This window comes from Anastrepha obliqua, chromosome 3, assembly GCF_027943255.1.
Source record: "Anastrepha obliqua isolate idAnaObli1 chromosome 3, idAnaObli1_1.0, whole genome shotgun sequence".
NCBI lineage: Eukaryota > Metazoa > Arthropoda > Insecta > Diptera > Tephritidae > Anastrepha > Anastrepha obliqua.
In genome coordinates this window covers 29644903-29664963 of record NC_072894.1, presented here as the reverse complement: position 1 = coordinate 29664963, position 20061 = coordinate 29644903, and the positions used below count along the sequence as shown (strand labels likewise).

The window sequence follows — 20061 nt, the reverse complement described above, 5'->3', positions numbered from 1 at the left end:
AATTCATAAAATGCATAAAAAGCAAATTTGTTTAAAAAATACCTAACCTTTAAAACTAATTTATTAGCAAGGCGAATTGAGCAACTATCTATAATTCTAGATTTATAAGTTTCCAGGGGTCCCTTTTAAGGCCCGTCTGCACACAACTTTCGCGACGCGATAGCGTTCGTATCGCTTTGGCGCAACGCTAAAAATGTCTGCGTGCTATAATTAACGTTTTGGTGCGAAAATTTTAAGCAGAAAAAGAGTTCATTTATGCAGAATAAAGTTATTAGATTATTGTTATTTACAATAATAACTGCATTTACTAATTTTATACCTAATTAAATTTAACTTAGGTCCAACATTTTTGGAATAATTCTATTTGCTTACACCTACAGACTGTCAACGTACGCGACAAGATGACAGTTGTCCAATGCGAATTGAGACCTTAGGTAGCGTTACAGTTACAGCAAAACAGTTACTTTATTTTTTACAGCGAATTCGAAAAAAGTAACCTCTTAAAATGCGTTCACATCTGCATTAATTACCAATAAATCCACAAAATGAATCACATATCGCAGATTACCTGCAAAATTGACAATCAGCTGACAATACTTTTGTGAAAGGTTTTTCTTCATATAAAATATTTTGGTGTTTTTGGTTTGTTTCATTATTATTAACGATATGAAGAAAATACAAAGAGAAGGAATACCTAATTTAATTGCGCAATTGACTGCTAATAATAAACAGCTAGAGGAAATCCGTAAACGACGTTTACTGAGATTTCAAGAAATGATGATAGCAATACGCATTCGAAATTCGCTATTACATTTTATAATAAGTAATAAGAGGACACAAGTTTATGGATACACGCTTTTTTCCCGTAATATGAATGCATAGTTAATAAACCTAACAAACATTTTATTAGAATTATGTCTACAAACCTGTTTTCTTTGCCAGCATCCATTTTATTTAGTTTTTCTTTTAGCGTTTCCTTTACATTCGTAAAAATAATGATCCATTACACAGAAAATACAGGGTTGTATGACAAAAAGTATGGTCATTGTCTAGGATTATTTTAAAATCTCGGATTTTGGGAGAGAAATTTTGTGTGGGAAATCTCGCTTTTTAATTACTTATTGGGAGTTAATCACGAAAAAATGTATCATCTACTTATACGTGAACTTATTATTACGAAAGAGTTCATACTTGCCTGTGCTATTATTCAACCTAGTAGAAAGAGACAACTGTAAAATAGTTGCTAACCAAGGCGAATTGAGTACTGAAGGGGACGCCATTAAAAACAGTTAAATTTAAAATTTTGTTGAAATTATTGTACTTAACATTTTTCTTCAAACCAAATCAATCCTTCTACCAAAACATAGACTGCGTTTCCCTTTCCTTTCTGTTTTAGATTCAGCTCATTTAAATTCGCTGTGATATCCATAATAAATTAAAAAATAAATAAAGCGAGTACAAGCGAGAGATAAAATCGGTGCCAAATTCTCGTTAATCAATTAGAACGCAGCTCCACATCCAAAGAACCGCAGGTTGTCAACCACTGCTCTAAGCTATCAATCTTTGTTTATATATTTTCTGATAAAAAGCAAAAACAGAACCAAATATTTTGGAGTAATTTTATAAAAACTTAAAACTCTTTAAACGTCATAACATTACATTAAAAAAAATTTTCGTAGGGAAAAATTAAAACTCGATAATAAATATCTCCGAACGATAACAATTATAGTAAAATCTGATTTACTGTTGTAGTTATTACAACTGTGTACAATTTTCATAATTTTTTGGGGAAAACTGCTAAGGAAAAGCCTTTTTTAAATATAAATTCCTGACGTGGGAACGGTCATTTTTCTCTCATGACTTTACTACTCACTATTATCTACAGAAAATGTAACTTAATAAATTATTTAGAGTTTGTCAAAATTTACGAACACTTGCATATATGTATATTATACATACATACATACATACTTTCAGTAATAATTTCGAATCTTTGTTCAAGCTTTTTTCTTACCTAATAAAAACCATTTAATTGGATTGCAGTTCAAAACAGGACAAAATTTTATTGCATTTTTATGAGTCTTAATATTAACGTACTTTCGTAACCATACCCGCCGCAATGGTGACGCCACCCACACGCAACATGAAACGTCCTAACTCTTTAAAGTCAGCGTATCGTTCAATGCAGATTGGACGCGTTGTTTCCAATTCTACTAGAGCGCACGAGTTATTGCCGAGGACTCGTGGTTTCTTTTTTATAATTTCACCAGTGCTTTTATGCAATTGCGCTTGCAATTTACTCAGTACGGCCGGTTCGATGAGACACTGATGATGTAATAGCACAGGATAGCCAATAGTAATGGGCACAGTCACGTTGAATACAAGAATACGTGCTTGAAAACGAGTTGTCACCGGTATGGGATTTTGCGGATCGCAAATAATGCAACCAACAGACAGGGTAGACATATCAACTCCTGATAGTGTCACCGACACCTGATCACCTGCAAAAGCATTTGTTTGCGATAATTCGTCGATTTGTATGCCTTTGACTTGAGCTTGCTCGCGGCTAGCACCGACCAGCACACGATCATTACTGCTAAGTACACCAGTCTCGATGCGGCCTGATATACAAAAGCCAGAACCAGTCCCTTTATAAATATCTGACACGGACATACGAAATGGACGTTCAATTGATCTAACTGGTAATTTAAAATTATCTATGACGTGCAGCAAGTGAGGTCCTTTGTACCAAGCTTTTAAAGCAGGCTCCATCGCCGGTTTCGCTAAATTTTCACCGCTGAGACCCGAGCATGGTATAAAAGTAACATCCGATTCTTTAAATCCAGCTTGCCTAAGAAACGTCTTCAGTTTTCCTACAATTTCATCAAATCGGTCTTTAGACCAGTCGACCATATCTAACTTGTTGATAACCACTCCCAATTGATTTACGCCCAATGAACGCACGAGTAATGCATGTTCACGCGTTTGTCCGCCTTGTTCGAAACCCGCTTCGAATTCCCCACGCGATGCGTCTACCACCAGCAGTGCGACATCGGCTTGTGTAGCACCTGATATCATGTTGGGTATGAAATCTTTGTGGCCCGGAGCATCTAGTAGTGTTACTATCTTTGTATCGGTCTCAATACGCGAATATCCAACATCCATGGTAATACCTTTGGAATATTTAATTCTTACATAATATAAAAATTCTAAAATTTTAATTTATAGTAGGCATACCTCTTGACCGCTCTTCACCGGTTTCGTCAAGTACCCAGGCATACATGAAGCTTTGCTTTCCCATTTTCTTTGATTCTTGTTCATGCTTGTGCATGACTCGTTGTGAAACGTTGCCGGTATCAAACAACAAATGACCCATTAATGTGCTTTTACCTATCAAGTTATTGGAAGGATAAAAAAATGTAAACCCCTTTTTTATGTACCTTTAAATGCATTTACCAGCATCGACATGTCCAATAACAATCATGTGAAAATGAGCTTTTTGATCACCCCGCTCCTGCGAGTATAGTTTTCGTGCGTCACGCTGGGCTTGTTCTTTGGATATCTTAACAGCTGCTGTTATACTTTTGTTAACTTCTTCGTCAACAGGCGTATTTCTCCCTGACACGACCGGCGATGATTGTACCTGTGGTGAATTAACTTCAAACCCACGACGTATATCCCGTTCACTTAATGGTTGCGCAGTGACTTTTATTGTTGGCGGCGCTTGTACGCTAGAAATTGTTTCCCGATCAGGTGTTATTAATTTTGGAGCGGCTGATGAAGTTGGCTGGACTGATAGTTTTTTTGAAGTTCTAATCTCGCTTATTGGTTTGTGCTGCTTGGTTTTACTGTCACATTCGTTGTTAAGTATATCGTCGAGTATTTTGGTTATATCATAATCAAAGTTAATACAAGTCTCTACGATTCTTCGCTCTGACACCTGATCGCCCACAACGTTACGAACTTCATCAATGCAGGATGTAAGCTTTGCTTGATCAACGTCGTTTAATACAGGCAATTGGAAATTGTCAGAATCTCGACGATCCTTTTCGTGGGCGACGACTTCTTCACTCATCTCTTCCTCTTCTTGGATGTCTTTGTTATTTTTAATGAAAGCTGACATACTATGTTGGCCACGCGCCCTGTCGTATAGCCACTGCTGGGCGTCTGTCGGTGAAATGCAGCTGTCATCGTCAACGGAATGCCCATATACATCATCGTAATCTAAAACAAATGAAATATGAAAAATTAAAAGCTGCATCTTAGCTACAGTCTGCTGTGAAGATGTAGCTCACTGTCGTATTCATCGTTATAGTCCATCGCTCGCACAATTCTGTGGCGCGACATTTTGGTCAATTCCTTTTATGTTGTACCGATAACCAGAATTTCACAAATAATTTTATGTGTTGAACTGTACAAAACTTTTAAACAAGTTTGTGAAATTTCGCCACCGCATTGAAAACAAATCTAAATACGAATCATCTATAGCGAATGAAAAACATGCGAGGTAATAACTAGAGATGTAAGAATCGATTCCGATACCACGAAGCTTTTCTGAAAATAATCGGTATTAGTCAATGATGATTGCATACAAGGTTGCGCCTTTCGCTGTTCGTCAGGCTCAATGAATAAACATACGAAACAAAGGGGAATTATTTGTTTGGGAAGAGGAAGAGTAGGCCAAAGCCAAGGCGAATTTATTATAGGTGACAGCAACCACATATAAGTAAAACCCTACATGTATTTGTTGTTGCGTTTGGTCCAAGCATCACGTCAACGTACAATCGCATATGTAAATATACGAATGTAAACATACCAATACATACAAACAAAGCATATCATTTTGACGTAAGCTATAATATATATATATATATACCTATAATAAATCCACCTTGGCCAAAGCCATAGAAACAACCAAACACAAGAAATTATACGCACACACACACACTTTCTCGCTACGGTGTCTTCCGTCTAACAACGCAAGCAAACTGCACTTAGTTGTTGCATAAGTTGAACTATTTTATTTATTTCCAAATTTGCTGTAAAACCTCTGCGAATGTATGTAATATTTACTTTTCTTTGCGATATTAAAATGCCGAAAACAAGTAAAAAAGAAGAACTTTGAAATGAGCTATGCTTCCAAAAGATAGAATACGAGATTGCGCCTTTCGAATTCACTGTGACGTCTTCGCTGCAGAAATTCAAACAAAAGTGACGGAAATTACTTATAATACATGCTTTCAAAATTTAGCATGCGACATTTCATATTTATTAGTTTTTCTCACAAATCTAAAATTTCAATATTAACAAGCCATTTACTGAGTACTCACAAACAAGAAACTTCTTTTCATTTTGTTTGTTTGTTTTGTTTATTGTCATGACGTCAACCGATTGTTAAAATCGTGTAAAGTGAAATCGCGATGCCATGTTCTTCCAGCTGCGCGTTTATCTGCTTCAACGATTTCGCTGACATTTGTGATTTGCGATGTTATATATGACATTTGCGATGATATTTGGTCATCATCATATTCATGTCTATAACTGTTGGTGGTCGTTTAGACTTTGCGCTTCCTTTCACTTTAGTCGATGATTTCTCAGTTTCTAGCTGGAACACATATATATCTGTAGACATTAAGCTAAATACACACCAGGCAACCGTTGAAGCAACGGTTGCAGCAACGTGTTGCCTTTGTTTAAGAAACACGTTGCGACCGTTGCTTCAATCTCAGTATTGTGTATAACTGTGGTGCGGGAAAGGTACAAGCGGAAGATACGTAAAATTAAATTTTTTAAATGATCGACGAAATGCGTAAAATTACTTCTCTTATTATAATTGACGAACTTTTGTACGAAAATGAGGAAGAAGAGATGCAACAAAAGAAGAGAAAAAAAATCTGATCCAAAAATTGGCTTTTAAAAAAATCCAATTTTCGAAAGAGAGGCTGCTGAAAGAACTGAAGGAAAATGAGCCAGCGGACTATAAAAATTACATGAGGATCGACGAAGCCCTGTTTAGAAAATTGTTGGACTTCGTAAAGGCCAAAATAACGAAACAAGATACCATAATGAGAAAGGCAATATCAGCAGAAATTAGACTGGCAATAACTTTGCGGTATCTTGCAACAGGAAACGTTTTTGCGGACTTGAAATTTTTATCAATTTTATTGTATTCATTTTTTAATTGTTCGTATGCTTTTTTTCTAAAATTTTTATTTTTATATTTTTCACTACTTATATTCCACAGCTCTCTCAAATGTTTATATTCGTTAATAAAATTAACATAATTTTCATTATTTTCAATTACCATTTTTTCCTTTTTCACTTTATTTTACTCCGCACGAACCTTCTTCTTTGCTTGTGTTCAACGAACTGAACGAGTAAAAGCAGTAAACAATGATACACACGAAGCAACGGTTGCAGCAACCTATCCCAAAAATCAAATTTATTTGATATTTCAGGCAACGGTTGCAGCAACACGAAAATCATTTGGCAACACAGCTACACACGAGGCAACGGTTGCTTCAACATGGCCGAGTTGCTGCAATGGTTGCCTGGTGTGTATTTAGCTTTACAGACACTTAAAAAAGATTCAAACGATTACTTTATTTCGTTCAAAATATCTTATATGGGATATTCCATCCACACAACATTTGTTGTTTGGAACATAACAACACTGAAGATGAAACATTAATAAAACATGAACGATGTGTAAATAATACAAATTGATATTTAATAGAAAATCGGCATTTTTGATGAGGTATTTAATTCAAATGCTAGCAATTTGTTGTAATAGTTTTTGCAAAAAAAAGAGGTTGTCTGTAAAGTCGGTTTACTGACGATAGTTTAACGTGACAACGTCATAAGAAACTATTGATGGAATGGTTGCAATTTTCAAAACAAAATTTTAATTTTATTTGTTTGATAGATATTTTGTATGGATATAGAGGAGGAGGTAAATGGAATTGCAATGGAATAGGTCAAGTTACATTTACACAAACGTGAGAAATGACGAAACATTTATCAAATCCATGAAAGATATCTTCAATTTCGATTGTGCATCAGACGTTAATAAGTCAACAACACTAAGAGGCACCATCATCGATTTGCCTTTTTCAAGACACTTTACACTCGAAACACTCTCTTTCATTTCCTACTTTTTCTATCATCGTCCTATTCTCAACAGAGAAATGGTTCATTACCATGCACACAGGAAGAAGGCATATGCAAACACAAGTATGTGAATTTATATACAAATGCGCATATACATACATATAAATACATATATATGCTCACTCAAGTAGGACAGAGCCAGATGTCAAACGTTGCCGAACGCGGGGGCCGATTGTGCTCTTTGTCGTTCGTTCCGCGCTCTCGCTTGCAGTTCAAACACATTAGCTTACATTTGCTTACGTACGGAATAGATTCGTATATTTGATATGTCCATATGATTTGTATGCATCTTTACATATAGATTTGTTCTTTTTGAAAATTGCGCGAAATTGTATATGTATATGCATGTTTATATACATATATTAGTATACAACATATCTTATAAGGTATGTGGTAAATATTACTATAAATATTTTCTTTCATATATAATAAAAAAATTAATAACAATAACATTAAAACAACAGGTATTATTAACAAACTTGGCTTTATTTTAAATTCTTCAAGTAAATCAAATAAATAATAATCAATAAGAAGGCATATGCAAATACAAATACGTGAATTTATATATGTACATATGCGCATTTACATACATATATACGCTCACTTAAGTAGGAGAGAGCAAGATGTCGAACGTTGCCTTTCGTTTGCTTTGTTTGCTTTGTCGTTCGTTCCGCGCTTTCGCTTGCAGTTCATTCAAGGTAACGGCAATGAGCAAGGTAACGGCAAATGAGCAAGGTAACGACAAATGAGCAAGGTAACGACAAATGAGCAAGGTAACACTAATGAGCAAGGTAACGACACATTTTTTCGTGCGTGCAGCCTGTTAAATCGAATTATAAGACGTTATCACGTCAAAATCTCATTTAAGATATAATATATGTTTGCAATAAAAACCTTGCTAATTTTTTTTTAATATAAATAAATGCTTAAGTATAACTTCACTTGTAAGTACTACCAATTACAGCAAGCTATGCTGCCACACTAATGACTAAACACAAAATGAACAGAACAGATCATAAATTTAACCAGATTTTTATCAGGATCACATAGTTGTTGTTACATTTACATGCAAAATTATTAACCAGATCCAGGTGATTAACCATTGAAACTCAGCTATTGCCTTATGGTATGCGGCGACTAATCGTTAGTGTGACCACCTCTTATGGCTCATTACTTGTATTGTCAGTGGCGTTTCATATTCTATAACAATTCGTACTGAAGTCGTTCTCTGAGTCAAATCTTCGCAACAAAGGCGAACGGGAAAATTGTTTTCGTTGCAAGGAAATTATTGAATTTTTCGTGAAAAGTTAAAAAGTGAAAATATTTAAGCAATAATTTTTAGTATACAACTTGTGCTCAAAATTTTCGTTCCAGTTAAAATGTATCGAATAACGTGATTTAGAAAAGTATATAATTATGTACACATATATGCTGAAAATAAGTTACGAGTAGGTACATAACTTTCAAAGTGCGAAGAAATAATCATCGAAGTGTTGAAGGTAAAGTGCAAGAAGTGAATATATTTGTATGCAGATGCAGAAAATGCGTTTTGAAAATGTTAATAAAATTTCTCATGATTTAGTGCGATTAGTAAAATTAAGACTATAAAAATCGAAATTTAAACAACGTGCGTGCAATACGCAGCTCTAAGAAAAGAAACAAAATCTGCTTGGTTTTCTTTCATACAGGTATAAAAAAAGACAACAATTTAACAAAGGTCTCAATTACACAAATCATTATACGGGTATGCAATAGATACCGATTAACCTAATTAGTATACTCAATTGCTCCAGACACGTTCAACAAACGAACTCTGAAGTACCATACCACTTGTACTAGATCGACATCCGAAAATCAAAAAATTGTGCAAATAAAATGCAGAGTAATAGCAATTCTGGGCGTCAAGGTAAAGAGAAGCGTTTCTCTATACACGACGCATTCGAGGAGGAGACAGACGAGGCAATACGCGTTTATGGGTCCACAGTGATTTCAACGCCTATTCGTGCCAAGCAACGTTCAACGGACGATGTCTCCATCCGCATACAGGATCCTAAGTGAGTAAATATTTATATATTGATGCTTGTTTATACATGTAATGCACATATGTACATATGTAAGTACACAAATTAGCCTGCTATCTTTTTATGTTGTACTTGGAGCTCGATTACCTATAGAAATTAATGCAGAATTGATTTTTTGTTCAGAAATGTTTTATTATCGATACATTTCCTATAAACTGTAATGATTGAATATTTAAATGAGGATGATAATTAAACTAAAAACCAGGATTTATTGTTAAATGTGAAATTTTTGTAATTTGTATTCATTTCCTTCCCTAATACATTTTTCTGCAAACGTAGAAATTTTGAATTAAAAAAGTGTATACCGTTTTTCTTTTGGTATTTTAAAATTAGAACGTGAATTCGTATTTTAGCAACTGAAAGTTCGCTTTTCATTGATAAATCAACTTCGCATCAATTGAGCGACTGATTGATTAGTAATTTATTTGCGAATTTATCATCGTTATTGTCATTACTAAGCCATATCGCTTAACGACTTTTAAAAATTGACTTTGATAACAAATGAGTGCCTTGCGTAGCTTGCCGTTGTCGCTGCTACAACTGTAGTTGTTGTAATACACATACCTACATATTTTGTGGACGGCAAGGCACATCAACAAGATAGTACCGTTCCCACGACAGTCGGTTCTATGCTAACGGAACGACCCGGATTTATATCCGGTCAGGCATTGTCACTCCAACAGCTTTCTCCGTATATGTGTGGAGAACGTTTAAGCTGCTACAACAACAACAAAGCAATAGTAGCAATAAATCAGCTGATTCGACTTTTTTTATAATTTTATGTGTACTCTAATTTTGTGTTCAGACACGGCAACTTTTGTGGGAACACGCCTTGTGTTCTCGTTCTGCTCGTTGTTGTTGTTGAATGTTGAAACAACAAAAACAGGTGCAAGCATTGAAATTGCGTTGTGAACACAACGGACCACACAAAAAGAGAATTCGCCGACAACAAGCAACTCGAGTTGCCAGGTCTGAATGCAGAATTTATAGTCAAACTTTTTTTGCCTCTTACTTTGTTGCTATCTAGAGAAATTAAATGAAAAAGTCATGTTCCCCGAAATTCAGGGAGCTAATTGTACAGTGTTACAAAAAGGAAAAAATTTCAATGTCGGCTATCGCACAAAGGTTTGGCTGCTCCAAAAAAATGGTTTTCGGCGCAATTCATTTGTAAAAAAAAACGAGAAACTTTGAAACCCCAGCCAGGAAGCCTAGACCGCAAAAAACAACTCCAGCGGATGATAGGCATATTTGTAGGACCAGCAAGAGCAATCCTTTTATGTCTTCGCATGATATAAAAGCCGAAGTTGCAGAGCAATTAAACGTATTGTAGAAGTCTCGGCTCGGACGATAAGAAGGCGCTTACAAGAGGCGGGAGGGACTACGTGGGTGCATCGCACAAAAAAACCGCATGTGTCAAAAAAAAATAGTATGAAGCGGTTACGATTTGCTAAGGAAATGCTCAAAAAAGATTCAAGATTCTGGAATAGAGAACTCCAGAGTGACGAATCGAAATTCAATTTATTCCAATCTGATGGAAAAACATATGTGAGGCGTCCTCCAGGCAAAGCTTTGGACCCCAGGTATACTGTGAAACCAGTGAAACACGGTGGCGGATCTATTATGGTCTGTAGAGCATTTTCTTGGCGTGGCGTGGGCCCAACTGTGCGCATGAACGGAATCATGGACCAACCAACATCAATATAAAAGCATCCTGGAAAATGTAATGGAACCATATTCTTTGGGAACATGCCGGTTCACTACATTTTCCAGCATGACAATGACCCAAAGCACACTTCACGGTTAATAAAGCGGTGGCTTTTGGATCAAAATATGGATGTTTTGGACTGGCCACCGCAAAGTCCTGATCTCAACCCAATTGAGAACTTATGGGCAATTGTGAAACGAGATCTCAAGGACAAAAGTCCGAGAAATAATAATGAATTGTTTCAATTGGTGCAGCGATGCTGGGAGAGCATATCTGTTGAAAGATGCCAAAATTTAATACAAAGCTTGCCGAGAAGACTGCAAAATATTATAAAAAATAAGGCTTATCCCACAAAATATTAAAATTATGCTAATTTTGTTGAACTTTTTGAAGATATTTTTAAGTTTTCCTTGTCGTTTCTAATTATTTGACCAAGATGAATTTGTGTTTAGTATTAAGTTTAATTTTTTTTTTTAGGATTGTAGTAATGGTGAAATTTTTTTATGTTAAACTGAAAGACTACTCGTTTTTGTATTATTTCTAATAAAAAAAAATGATGTGGCGAAATAAATTTTAAAATTGTATTAGTAAAATCAAATGCTGCTATCTCGTTTCTAATTATAAGGCCACCACTGTATATTGAGAGAGCTGGGCTTGAGAGAAGTACTGGGACGAATAGAAGGCACAAAAGACCTTAAGGACGAAATGCAAACCTTCCCACCTTTTTCGTTTGACTTTATTTTGTTTCCCAACATTTTTGTGGAACTTTTTTACCCTTTAACTTTTCAGTAGATGGGCCTTTTGTGAATATCAAAAAATATTCATAATAGAGGAATATAACGGATTAAAGTTTTAACTAGAATTCTTTGCTCGAATGAAGAGGTTATCGCTGAAACTGAGGCCTATTTTGAGGTAAAAGATAAATCGTTCTACAAAAGCGGTATTGAAATGTTAGAGCGTCGATGGAATGATTGCGTTGTTCTTGATGGAACTAACGTTGATGAATAATGCTAATTTTGAATAAAAAAAAATGTGTTTTCTTTGTTAGTCCCGGGACTTTTCAGCCCATGTGTTAGAAGGGTGCTTATTGGCCTAAGTTCCTCAGCTTTAATAGTATTTCTCATCTTCTTTACTGGGACTATGGTGGAAGTTTTTCATTCCATCGGCACTGTAACTGTTCTATTTACTAGTATGGCGTATATATTTAGCATTAATCTGTTTTCATAGTCTGTAAGAAATACTGTATTTTTAGACTATTAATTGAATTAAATTAAACAATTAAAATATATATATAATTGGCGCGTACACCCTTTTTGGGTGTTTGGCCGAGCTCCTCCTCCTATTTGTGGTGTGCATCTTGATGTTGTTCCACAAATGGAGGGGCCTACAGTTTTAAGCCGACTCTGAACGGCAGATATTTTTATGAGGACCTTTTTCATGGCAGTAATACAATCGGAGGTTTGCCATTGCCTGCCGAGGGGCGATCGCTATTAGAAAAATGTTTTTCTTAATTTTGGTGTTTTTACCGAGATTCGAACCGACGTTCTCTCTGTGAATTGCGAATGGTAGTCACGCACCAACCCATTCGGCTATGGCGTAATAGTAAACCATATATTCCACCGAATTCTTAATTACCCCACCCACTTTCCAGTTAAATTTCCTAGCACTGTAAACGATATTATCTATGCTTATTTCATCAAATTTCGACTTAGTTGGGGGTTTACAATAATTTGAAGGCAAAAAATCTTTAATTCGAATCATTAAAACTGCCTGGTCTGATATTTCATTAGGCTATCTGCAGAATTTATACAAATATTTACGAAGTAGTTTATAAACAAAATGGCAAAAACTATTAAGTTTTAAATAATAAATTAAAAAAACCCCTATATTTGTTATATTTTTTTCATATTTGGTCAGTGCATCTATTCAAGTGAACCAATAAATCAAGCACAATATTACAACTGCTGAAGTTTTACTGCTGCCAAAAACCATTAGATGGAATAATATTTTGAAAAACTGAACCGTTTTTTCCACTGTAGGACTTACTGGATATTGTTTTTAATACCCTAAATTATTGTTTATTATTTGTTATTATTTATTATGAAATCAGCGATTTGTAACAAATTGTTGAAGTCTCTTTTAGGTAACATTTATCAGTATTAGTTTTAGACGGTAACTGAGCCACCGACCAAAACCACAAAATCGTTCTCATTAGCTAGTCCACAGCATGTGAACATTCATAAGCACGCAAAAATCAAGTAGTTCAAGTACTCGAACATACATACATACATATCTACTTTGCTCTCAATCATTTGATGGAACACTTCAGAACGTTCATCTATTAAGCTAGCCAGTCCCTCACGTGTTTGCTCATCATCAACGTTTCGTACCTCATGCCAACATCAACGTCACCATTAGTAGGTGAACCTGCATGTGTGTATGTAAATATCCTCTTTGGCCGCAAGTGGCTACATTTGCTTTGTTACTATCCGACGAGTTCAGTCACATTTACGCCATTACACATGTGCATACATACATATAAAATGCAAATGAAAGCAATTGTAGCGAAAAATAGCCACTTTGAGGTATGTAAAATATAAAGTAAAAATATATGTACGTACATTTATGTATAAATTATATTAAAAAAACTTAAAAAAAGCACAAAATGTGTCAATGATTCTTAAATCGGCGCTGTAATTTTTGTTTTTGCTCTAAATTATTGTTTTCAATTGTTTTGTAAACAATTTCGTTGCTTATGCGCGAGTAGTGAAAAAACAATGGCAACAATGCACGGGGTAAAATTCATTGCGCTTTATTTTTTCCATCCAGTTTTTTTTTGTTTTACGAATTATTCATTTGTTCTTTTACTTTCCGTTGTTGCATTCAATGAACTGCATTACTAATTTAACTCAATTGCCTATTTGTCAGTGTGTTGGACGTGTGTATGTATGTGCAAATGCACTTACCCTACAAGGAAAATCAACGGTATCAATTAGGTGTCATTCTAGACAGGGCTGCATGTGAAGGCACCCCGCACGACACTAACCGTGTTTTCACATGCCCCTTAAACCGACTCATCTAACACCCCTCTCCCGCTGGATCCCAAGCTGTCGAAACAGCAAGTTACCTGGGCCTGCGGTTAGATGAGCTAGACGAAGACGACTGGTGATTAAACTACACTGACAGCGCTTGTATTACTGCACAATAACAACAACAACAACAGGTGTCATCTTTCCTCCAACAGTCGGTTTTTTGTTAACAGAATGACCCAGGCTTAAATCTGGCCAAAGACTGTCATTCCTGCAGTATTCCCCAAAAATTGCACTCCATAATTTCCTTTTGGCATGGTATTGGGCCTAGATTTTTGCCGGCTTACTACTTGGCATTTCTCAACTCTAGAACTTAAAGTTTCTTCGAAGAATTGGGTGCGGTAGGGCATCATGCATTTCGTTTTGCGGTTGAAGAAGTGCTCTCCTGTCGTTGTTGTTGGAGCAGCATAAATATATTCCATACATATATGGGGAATGCTGCTGTAGTGACAGTTATTGGAAGGGTCGTTCCGGTAACGTAGAACCGACTGTCGTGGGAACGCTCTCCTAAGCAACACCTATTTTTCTAGTTGTTGCAGAGATGTCACCTCCGATTTCTTTCGTGGATGTGTTCGACAAGAGACGCCCTTTGCCGGTTTTCACAGCTTGAATCCAACCCCTTCTGCAGTTTTTCATGACGTCGAATAGTTCGTCTAGCTCTAAGACGCCAGTCTTTATATCCATTAAGGTATTGCTACTCTTCAGTAGAACTGCTTTCATCTTCCTCAGGACTCTTAAACATTTCCCTACGGCTTCCTCTTCTTCAGCTCGCATTTTGGGAATAAACGCTTGTCGCGTAGATGCCCATTTTTCTCTTCCTTGCTATTTGCGCCCTTTGCAGCAGTTACATGTTTTGTATCGCCGCATTGGTCTCCATTGCATTCTTTTCAACCTCTTTTGATGTTACTCTTACGTGAAGTCCTTGAGGGCTTATTTCTTTTGCTTCATGGTCCGGCTTTGGTTTCGCTCTGGTTGGCAATGAAACACATTCGTGAAGCGCGTATTCGACTTTTGTGGTGGCGAGCGAAGAAATCGTGGTTTTCTTACGAAAGGGCTCTGCTCTGAATCTCCATCATTAATGGCTTTCTGCTGTTTGCCTACTTTTTCTCTTTTTTTCCTTAAGGGGGGAAGCTGGTCTAGAATTTTGAAAAAATCGAAAAATTTTTTTTGTCTTAAAAGGTGCTTTAGGGTCTTAGAAATAATATACCAAATGAGGGATGCCAGCAAAAATGTCTAAATGCCCAAATTTTTCATTCGACGGCAGTGCCTCGCAGGTATGATTTTACAATACTTACAACTTTAAACGCGTTTTTTCGAAATCACTTTTTTTAAACTGGCCGAAGGCATAACTCGAACAAATCTTTACCGATTCTTACGAAATTTTGACAATACATTCGAAATACCTTTCTCCGGAGACGTACGTAGGATTTTTTATTTATATTACATAGTTTTTTTTTTAATCAACAATTTTATGTCGTTCTTTATAGTGAAAATTGTAACTTTTTGTTCAAACGTGCACCATTTCGCGAAAAAACAAAATATCGAAAAAATCCTACGTACGTCTCTTTCTGTTGTTATATAGAAACTAAAAAAATTTTATTTTTTGATCCAGGACAAAAATTAAGGAGTTTACGTCTTCGGCAATGGACCCACTAGAAAAAAGGCGCTTTAGGAGAACTGCTGGACAGCGGCCATTTTGAAATTAATTCAGACGAAAAATTTTGTATTTGTACCATGAAAGCTATATTATTAAACCTATTTCACAGATTTTCGATTGATTCCTTTGTTGAGTCAAAATAAATTCATAAAATATGCCCATTTTTTGCGCTCTAGACCAGCTTCCCCCCTTAATGGATGGAGACAATACTTTTTATTTAACCAAAGGGGCGGACCGAAATTGTCAAGAGCGGGTATACGGAGACAATGCTCCTACCCCAGTCCCCTGGGGTGTGACCTATGCTTCGACGATCTCGGAAAACGCGGACGGACCGGCGCTCGCCCGAACCAATGAAAGTTACTACTCTTTCGCCCAATGAACACTTCCTGACCGGGGACCGAGGCGGCTGGTTACTGATATAGACCGGAGTTAACACATCGGCAGAGCGAACTCACATCACCGCTTTAAGGGCGTAGGTGGAAAGCCAAATAGGTCTTTACAGGGACTTACAGTGCGCACCGCTGCATACCGGTCACGTTTTTTATATAAACAGGAAGTCCTAAAATGTTATAATCAGTTTTAGTATTGTTGCAAGTTTTGTTGCACGAAATACCAATTGATGGATCGTTTCTTCTAATTGTGGTCACTCCTCAGCAAAGTTCCATCTTTAGACAAGGGTTTACTAGGGTTTCCTTTATATTTTGCGCCTTTGCAACTCTATGTGTGTAATGAGCTGTAATTCGATATTTTCATGAGAAAGTTTGGTACTTTTTAGCATAAAATTACATACATATATATAACGTTTTCTCTCGCGAGCTTTATTTGTTCTCTTTTCAGTAAGTTGAAAAATACATCTCGCCCAAAAGATGGAACTAACTCGTGAAAATTTTCGTGCGATGATTTATTACGATTTTCGATGTGGATTATCGCGACAGGAATGCATTTATCTACTTACAGTACTTCGACTTTTGAGACCGAAGCACCGCACTTTGCCACTGTCACACGCTGGTACAACGAGTTCCAAGTTGGTCGTCGATCCTTGCAGGATGAATTTCGTAAAAGCCGTCTAAAAATATTTGTGTCAGAAAAAATCGATGATGTGCGTCAAATGAGAACGCAAGGTCGTCATGTAACATATCGAGAGATAGAGGTATCCTTGGGCATTAGTGAACGTTAGCACACATTCAATATTGCATGGTTGTCAAGAAGATTTATTCTTGGATTTCGCATAATTTTACCGGACTTGTGGCGAGTTTTCTTCTTGATTGGAGTGACAACCGCCTACGCGATTTTGACCGAGTTTAACAAAATGCCCCAGTCGTTTCCTTCTTGCCAGTTGGACACACCAATTGCAGCCAAGTTCTTCTCCACCTGCTCTTTCTAACACAAAGGAGTCCTTCCGCTTTTTCTGCTACCACCAGCGGCCGCCGTAGCCGAATGGGTTGGTGCGTGACTACCATTCAGAATTCCCAGAGAGAATGTAGGTTCGAATCTCGGTGAAACACCAAAATTAAGAAAAACATTTTTCTAATAACGGTCGCCCCTCGGCAGGCAATGGCCAACCTCCGAGTGTATTTCTGCCATGAAAAAGCTCCTCCTAAAAATATCTTCCGTTCGGAGTCGGCTTGAAACTGTAGGGCCCTCCATTTGTGGGACAACATCAAGATGCACACCACAAATAGGAGGAGGAGCTCGGCCAAACGCCCAAAAAGGGTGTACGCGCCAATTATGTATATATATATACATATATATACCAGCTGGTAAAAGCTCCTCAATGCAACCATTTGTTTCCCAGCAGTTTTCGGAGAATTAAGAAAAACTAACCGCTGAAGACGAGATACCCTTCACAATACGAGCTTGTTTTTGTTATTGTAGCAGCAAACACATTCGCCATGCATGTACGATATATAGTAAATCCGGGTCGTTCCGATAACGTAGAACCGACTGTCGGGGGAACGTACGAGTTCTCATGTATGGGCTCACACAAGAGAATTTTTGAGCATTCAAATGATCGAATTAATGGGCCATCCGCCGTAAAGTTTGGTTTTGACACCTAATGATTTCTGCGATTTCAACGTTTTTCAATGCCTGAAGGGGCTATTGAAGCCTTTAAACAGCTCGTTTTGAAGCTATCCACTTCTGAGTGCCAGAAGTGCTTTGAAAATTGGTTCAAGCGAATGCAGATATACATTGACTTCCAGGGAGAATATTTTTTGAAAAACAAAAAAGCCATTTTTATTATTATGTTACTGTGTTTTCTTTTTGTGGCCAAATAAAATATAAAAGACAACCCTCGTGCTGTTACTGTTAACGGAATACCATCGATAAAAATGTGGCATTTGTTTGATTGCAAAATTAGATTGAATTAATTGCAGTTAAATTAATAATTTTAATATCGAATTCGTCAGATAAGTCGATTTAGGCAAGATATTCTCTAACTGCCTAAAATAATTTGCAAATTAAGACGATTCACTAAGAAATAGTTCTTATTATAAATATGCATGAATTGTACAATAGAATATTATGGATTCTTAGCCATTTATTAGGAATGCAAATAATTTCCTCAAATTTGTTGACTTAGATAATATTATTGATGATTTATGTACATATTTCGGTAAATAAGTAGCTGAATACATACATATACACATCTTAATAGGAATGTGTTAATTATTCATTAGCGAATATTGCTCATATTGATTAAGCTTGCAAACATACTCGTGTTAATCCATTTAAATTGTTAAGCAAATAGGTGAACATACTTCGTAAATATGAAATAAAGGTATTTACAAATAAGCTCAGTTCACTACAAGTAAACAGCCGAAGCGTATCGCTGACCAACAAATAAACATTGACAAACTGACAACCTGCGATAATAATAAGCTCTAACTCAATTAATGTTCAATGAAAAGTTAACCGCTTTAGAAATGAAATAAATATGACGGTCCGCTGCAGTAGGGCATATGTACACTAAGGTGATCTAAGGCTGTTTGCTCAGCGCATTTCTCTTTGTTTGCTTGTTTTGGAGCTTTGCGCGTAGGGCAAAATTTAAAAAAATGTTTCCCATTTGAGAAATATTCTGATGAATATTGGGTTCAATCAAAGTCGTTTGAGGCTCGGTCATTAAGATATTGAAACTTCATACGTCTTCGCTGTGCATCTGCATAATTATTGACCATTATGCTGCTGCTCTTCTTATACGCAACTAGCAAACTCCCGGTATTCGCTGCTCTGCTGTTAAGGTAAAGTACGTACATATGCATGTATGGAAGAGTAGTGAGCAACACAATAAGAAATCAGTAAATATTGAAATCAGCGATCATATTTACATTTTTAATTTTTGCTTTGCCTGCTTATGTTCTACTAGGTTGTTCAATAAGTCTTGCGGTTCGATAAGAAAACCTAATTTTTTTGTTTGAAATGCACTTTCTTATTTAGTATAGTCTCCCTGAGCATCAATACATTTGTTCCAATGAGATTCCAATTTATGCATTCTATTTGTGAAGTGAAACTCTGGAAGGGTTACAAAATACGCTTCCCCAGTTGTTATGACCTCATCATCCGCTTTCCACGCATGCATTTTTTGTAGGTCTGGGAAGAGATAGCAGTCGCTAGGAGCCAAATCTGGTGAATACTGTGGATGCTCCAACAATTCGAACTTTAATTCATGGGTTTTAGACATTGTCAAAATGGTCTTGTGACACGGCGCATTGTCCGGATGAAAAAGAATGATGCGAACTGGGTATTTTTTCACAATTTTTTCCTTGAGTTGGTCTAAAAGGTTGCAATAATATTCAGAATTTTTTTTTTTATCAGTTTGCAAGTAATCCACAAACGAAATTCCTTTCACATCCCAAAAAACGGATGCTAAAATCTTCTTGAACGATTTCTGAACACGAATTCGTTTCGAAACCGAAGAGCCAGATTCAAACCACTCTTTAGCCTCCTGTTTTGATTTTGGATCATGGTGATAAACCCAAGTCTCATCCATAGTGACAAAATCCACTTTACTCTTTCGGAAATGCTCTAAATGTTGCTGAGAAAGTCGCATTCATATGTGTTTTTGTTCCATTGTTAACGAAAGCGACACCCATTGTGCACACAGCTTTCTGAAACCCAATACTTTAGTCAAAATATTGCTTACATTTGCTCGATGAGATACCTAGGGCCTCTACTAAATCTCTTTCAGTCACTTGACGATTTTCCAATACGATTTCTTGTATTTTTTCCACGATTTCTGGTGTTGTTGCTGGACTTTGTTTTTGGACGTCCTTGACGTGGATCGTCTTCAAGGCTTGTACGACCACGTTTAAATTCAGCAACCCAACTTTCTATTGTATTAATTGATAGCTCAAACAATTT

At 36.4% G+C, this 20061-nt stretch overlaps 2 protein-coding genes across 5 annotated transcripts in view; one reads left to right on the top strand and one right to left on the bottom strand.

The window, feature by feature from the left end:
* Positions 1-2037: 2037 nt before the first annotated feature.
* LOC129241724 (protein HBS1) lies at positions 2038-4523 on the bottom strand. The gene is made up of 4 exons (XM_054878206.1): positions 4296-4523; positions 3457-4224; positions 3238-3390; positions 2038-3173 (listed from the first exon to the last, which is right to left on the bottom strand). The coding sequence occupies exons 1-4, from the start codon at positions 4345-4347 to the stop codon at positions 2089-2091; spliced, it is 2058 nt and encodes a 685-aa protein (XP_054734181.1). The 5' UTR covers positions 4348-4523; the 3' UTR covers positions 2038-2088.
* Positions 4524-8396: 3873 nt separating this feature from the next.
* LOC129240380 (transmembrane protein 134) overlaps positions 8397-20061 on the top strand; it is a 57066-nt gene continuing 45401 nt past the window's right edge. Inside the window, exons 1-2 of one of the 4 annotated variants that reach the window (XM_054876147.1) lie at positions 8397-8669; positions 8964-9224. In XM_054876147.1, the coding sequence (XP_054732122.1) occupies positions 9046-9224 (179 nt within the window). In that variant the 5' untranslated portion in view covers positions 8397-8669; positions 8964-9045. Of the gene's footprint in view, positions 9225-20061 lie in introns of all 4 variants that reach the window. The other 3 variants (XM_054876145.1, XM_054876144.1, XM_054876146.1) reach the window with 3 other exon arrangements.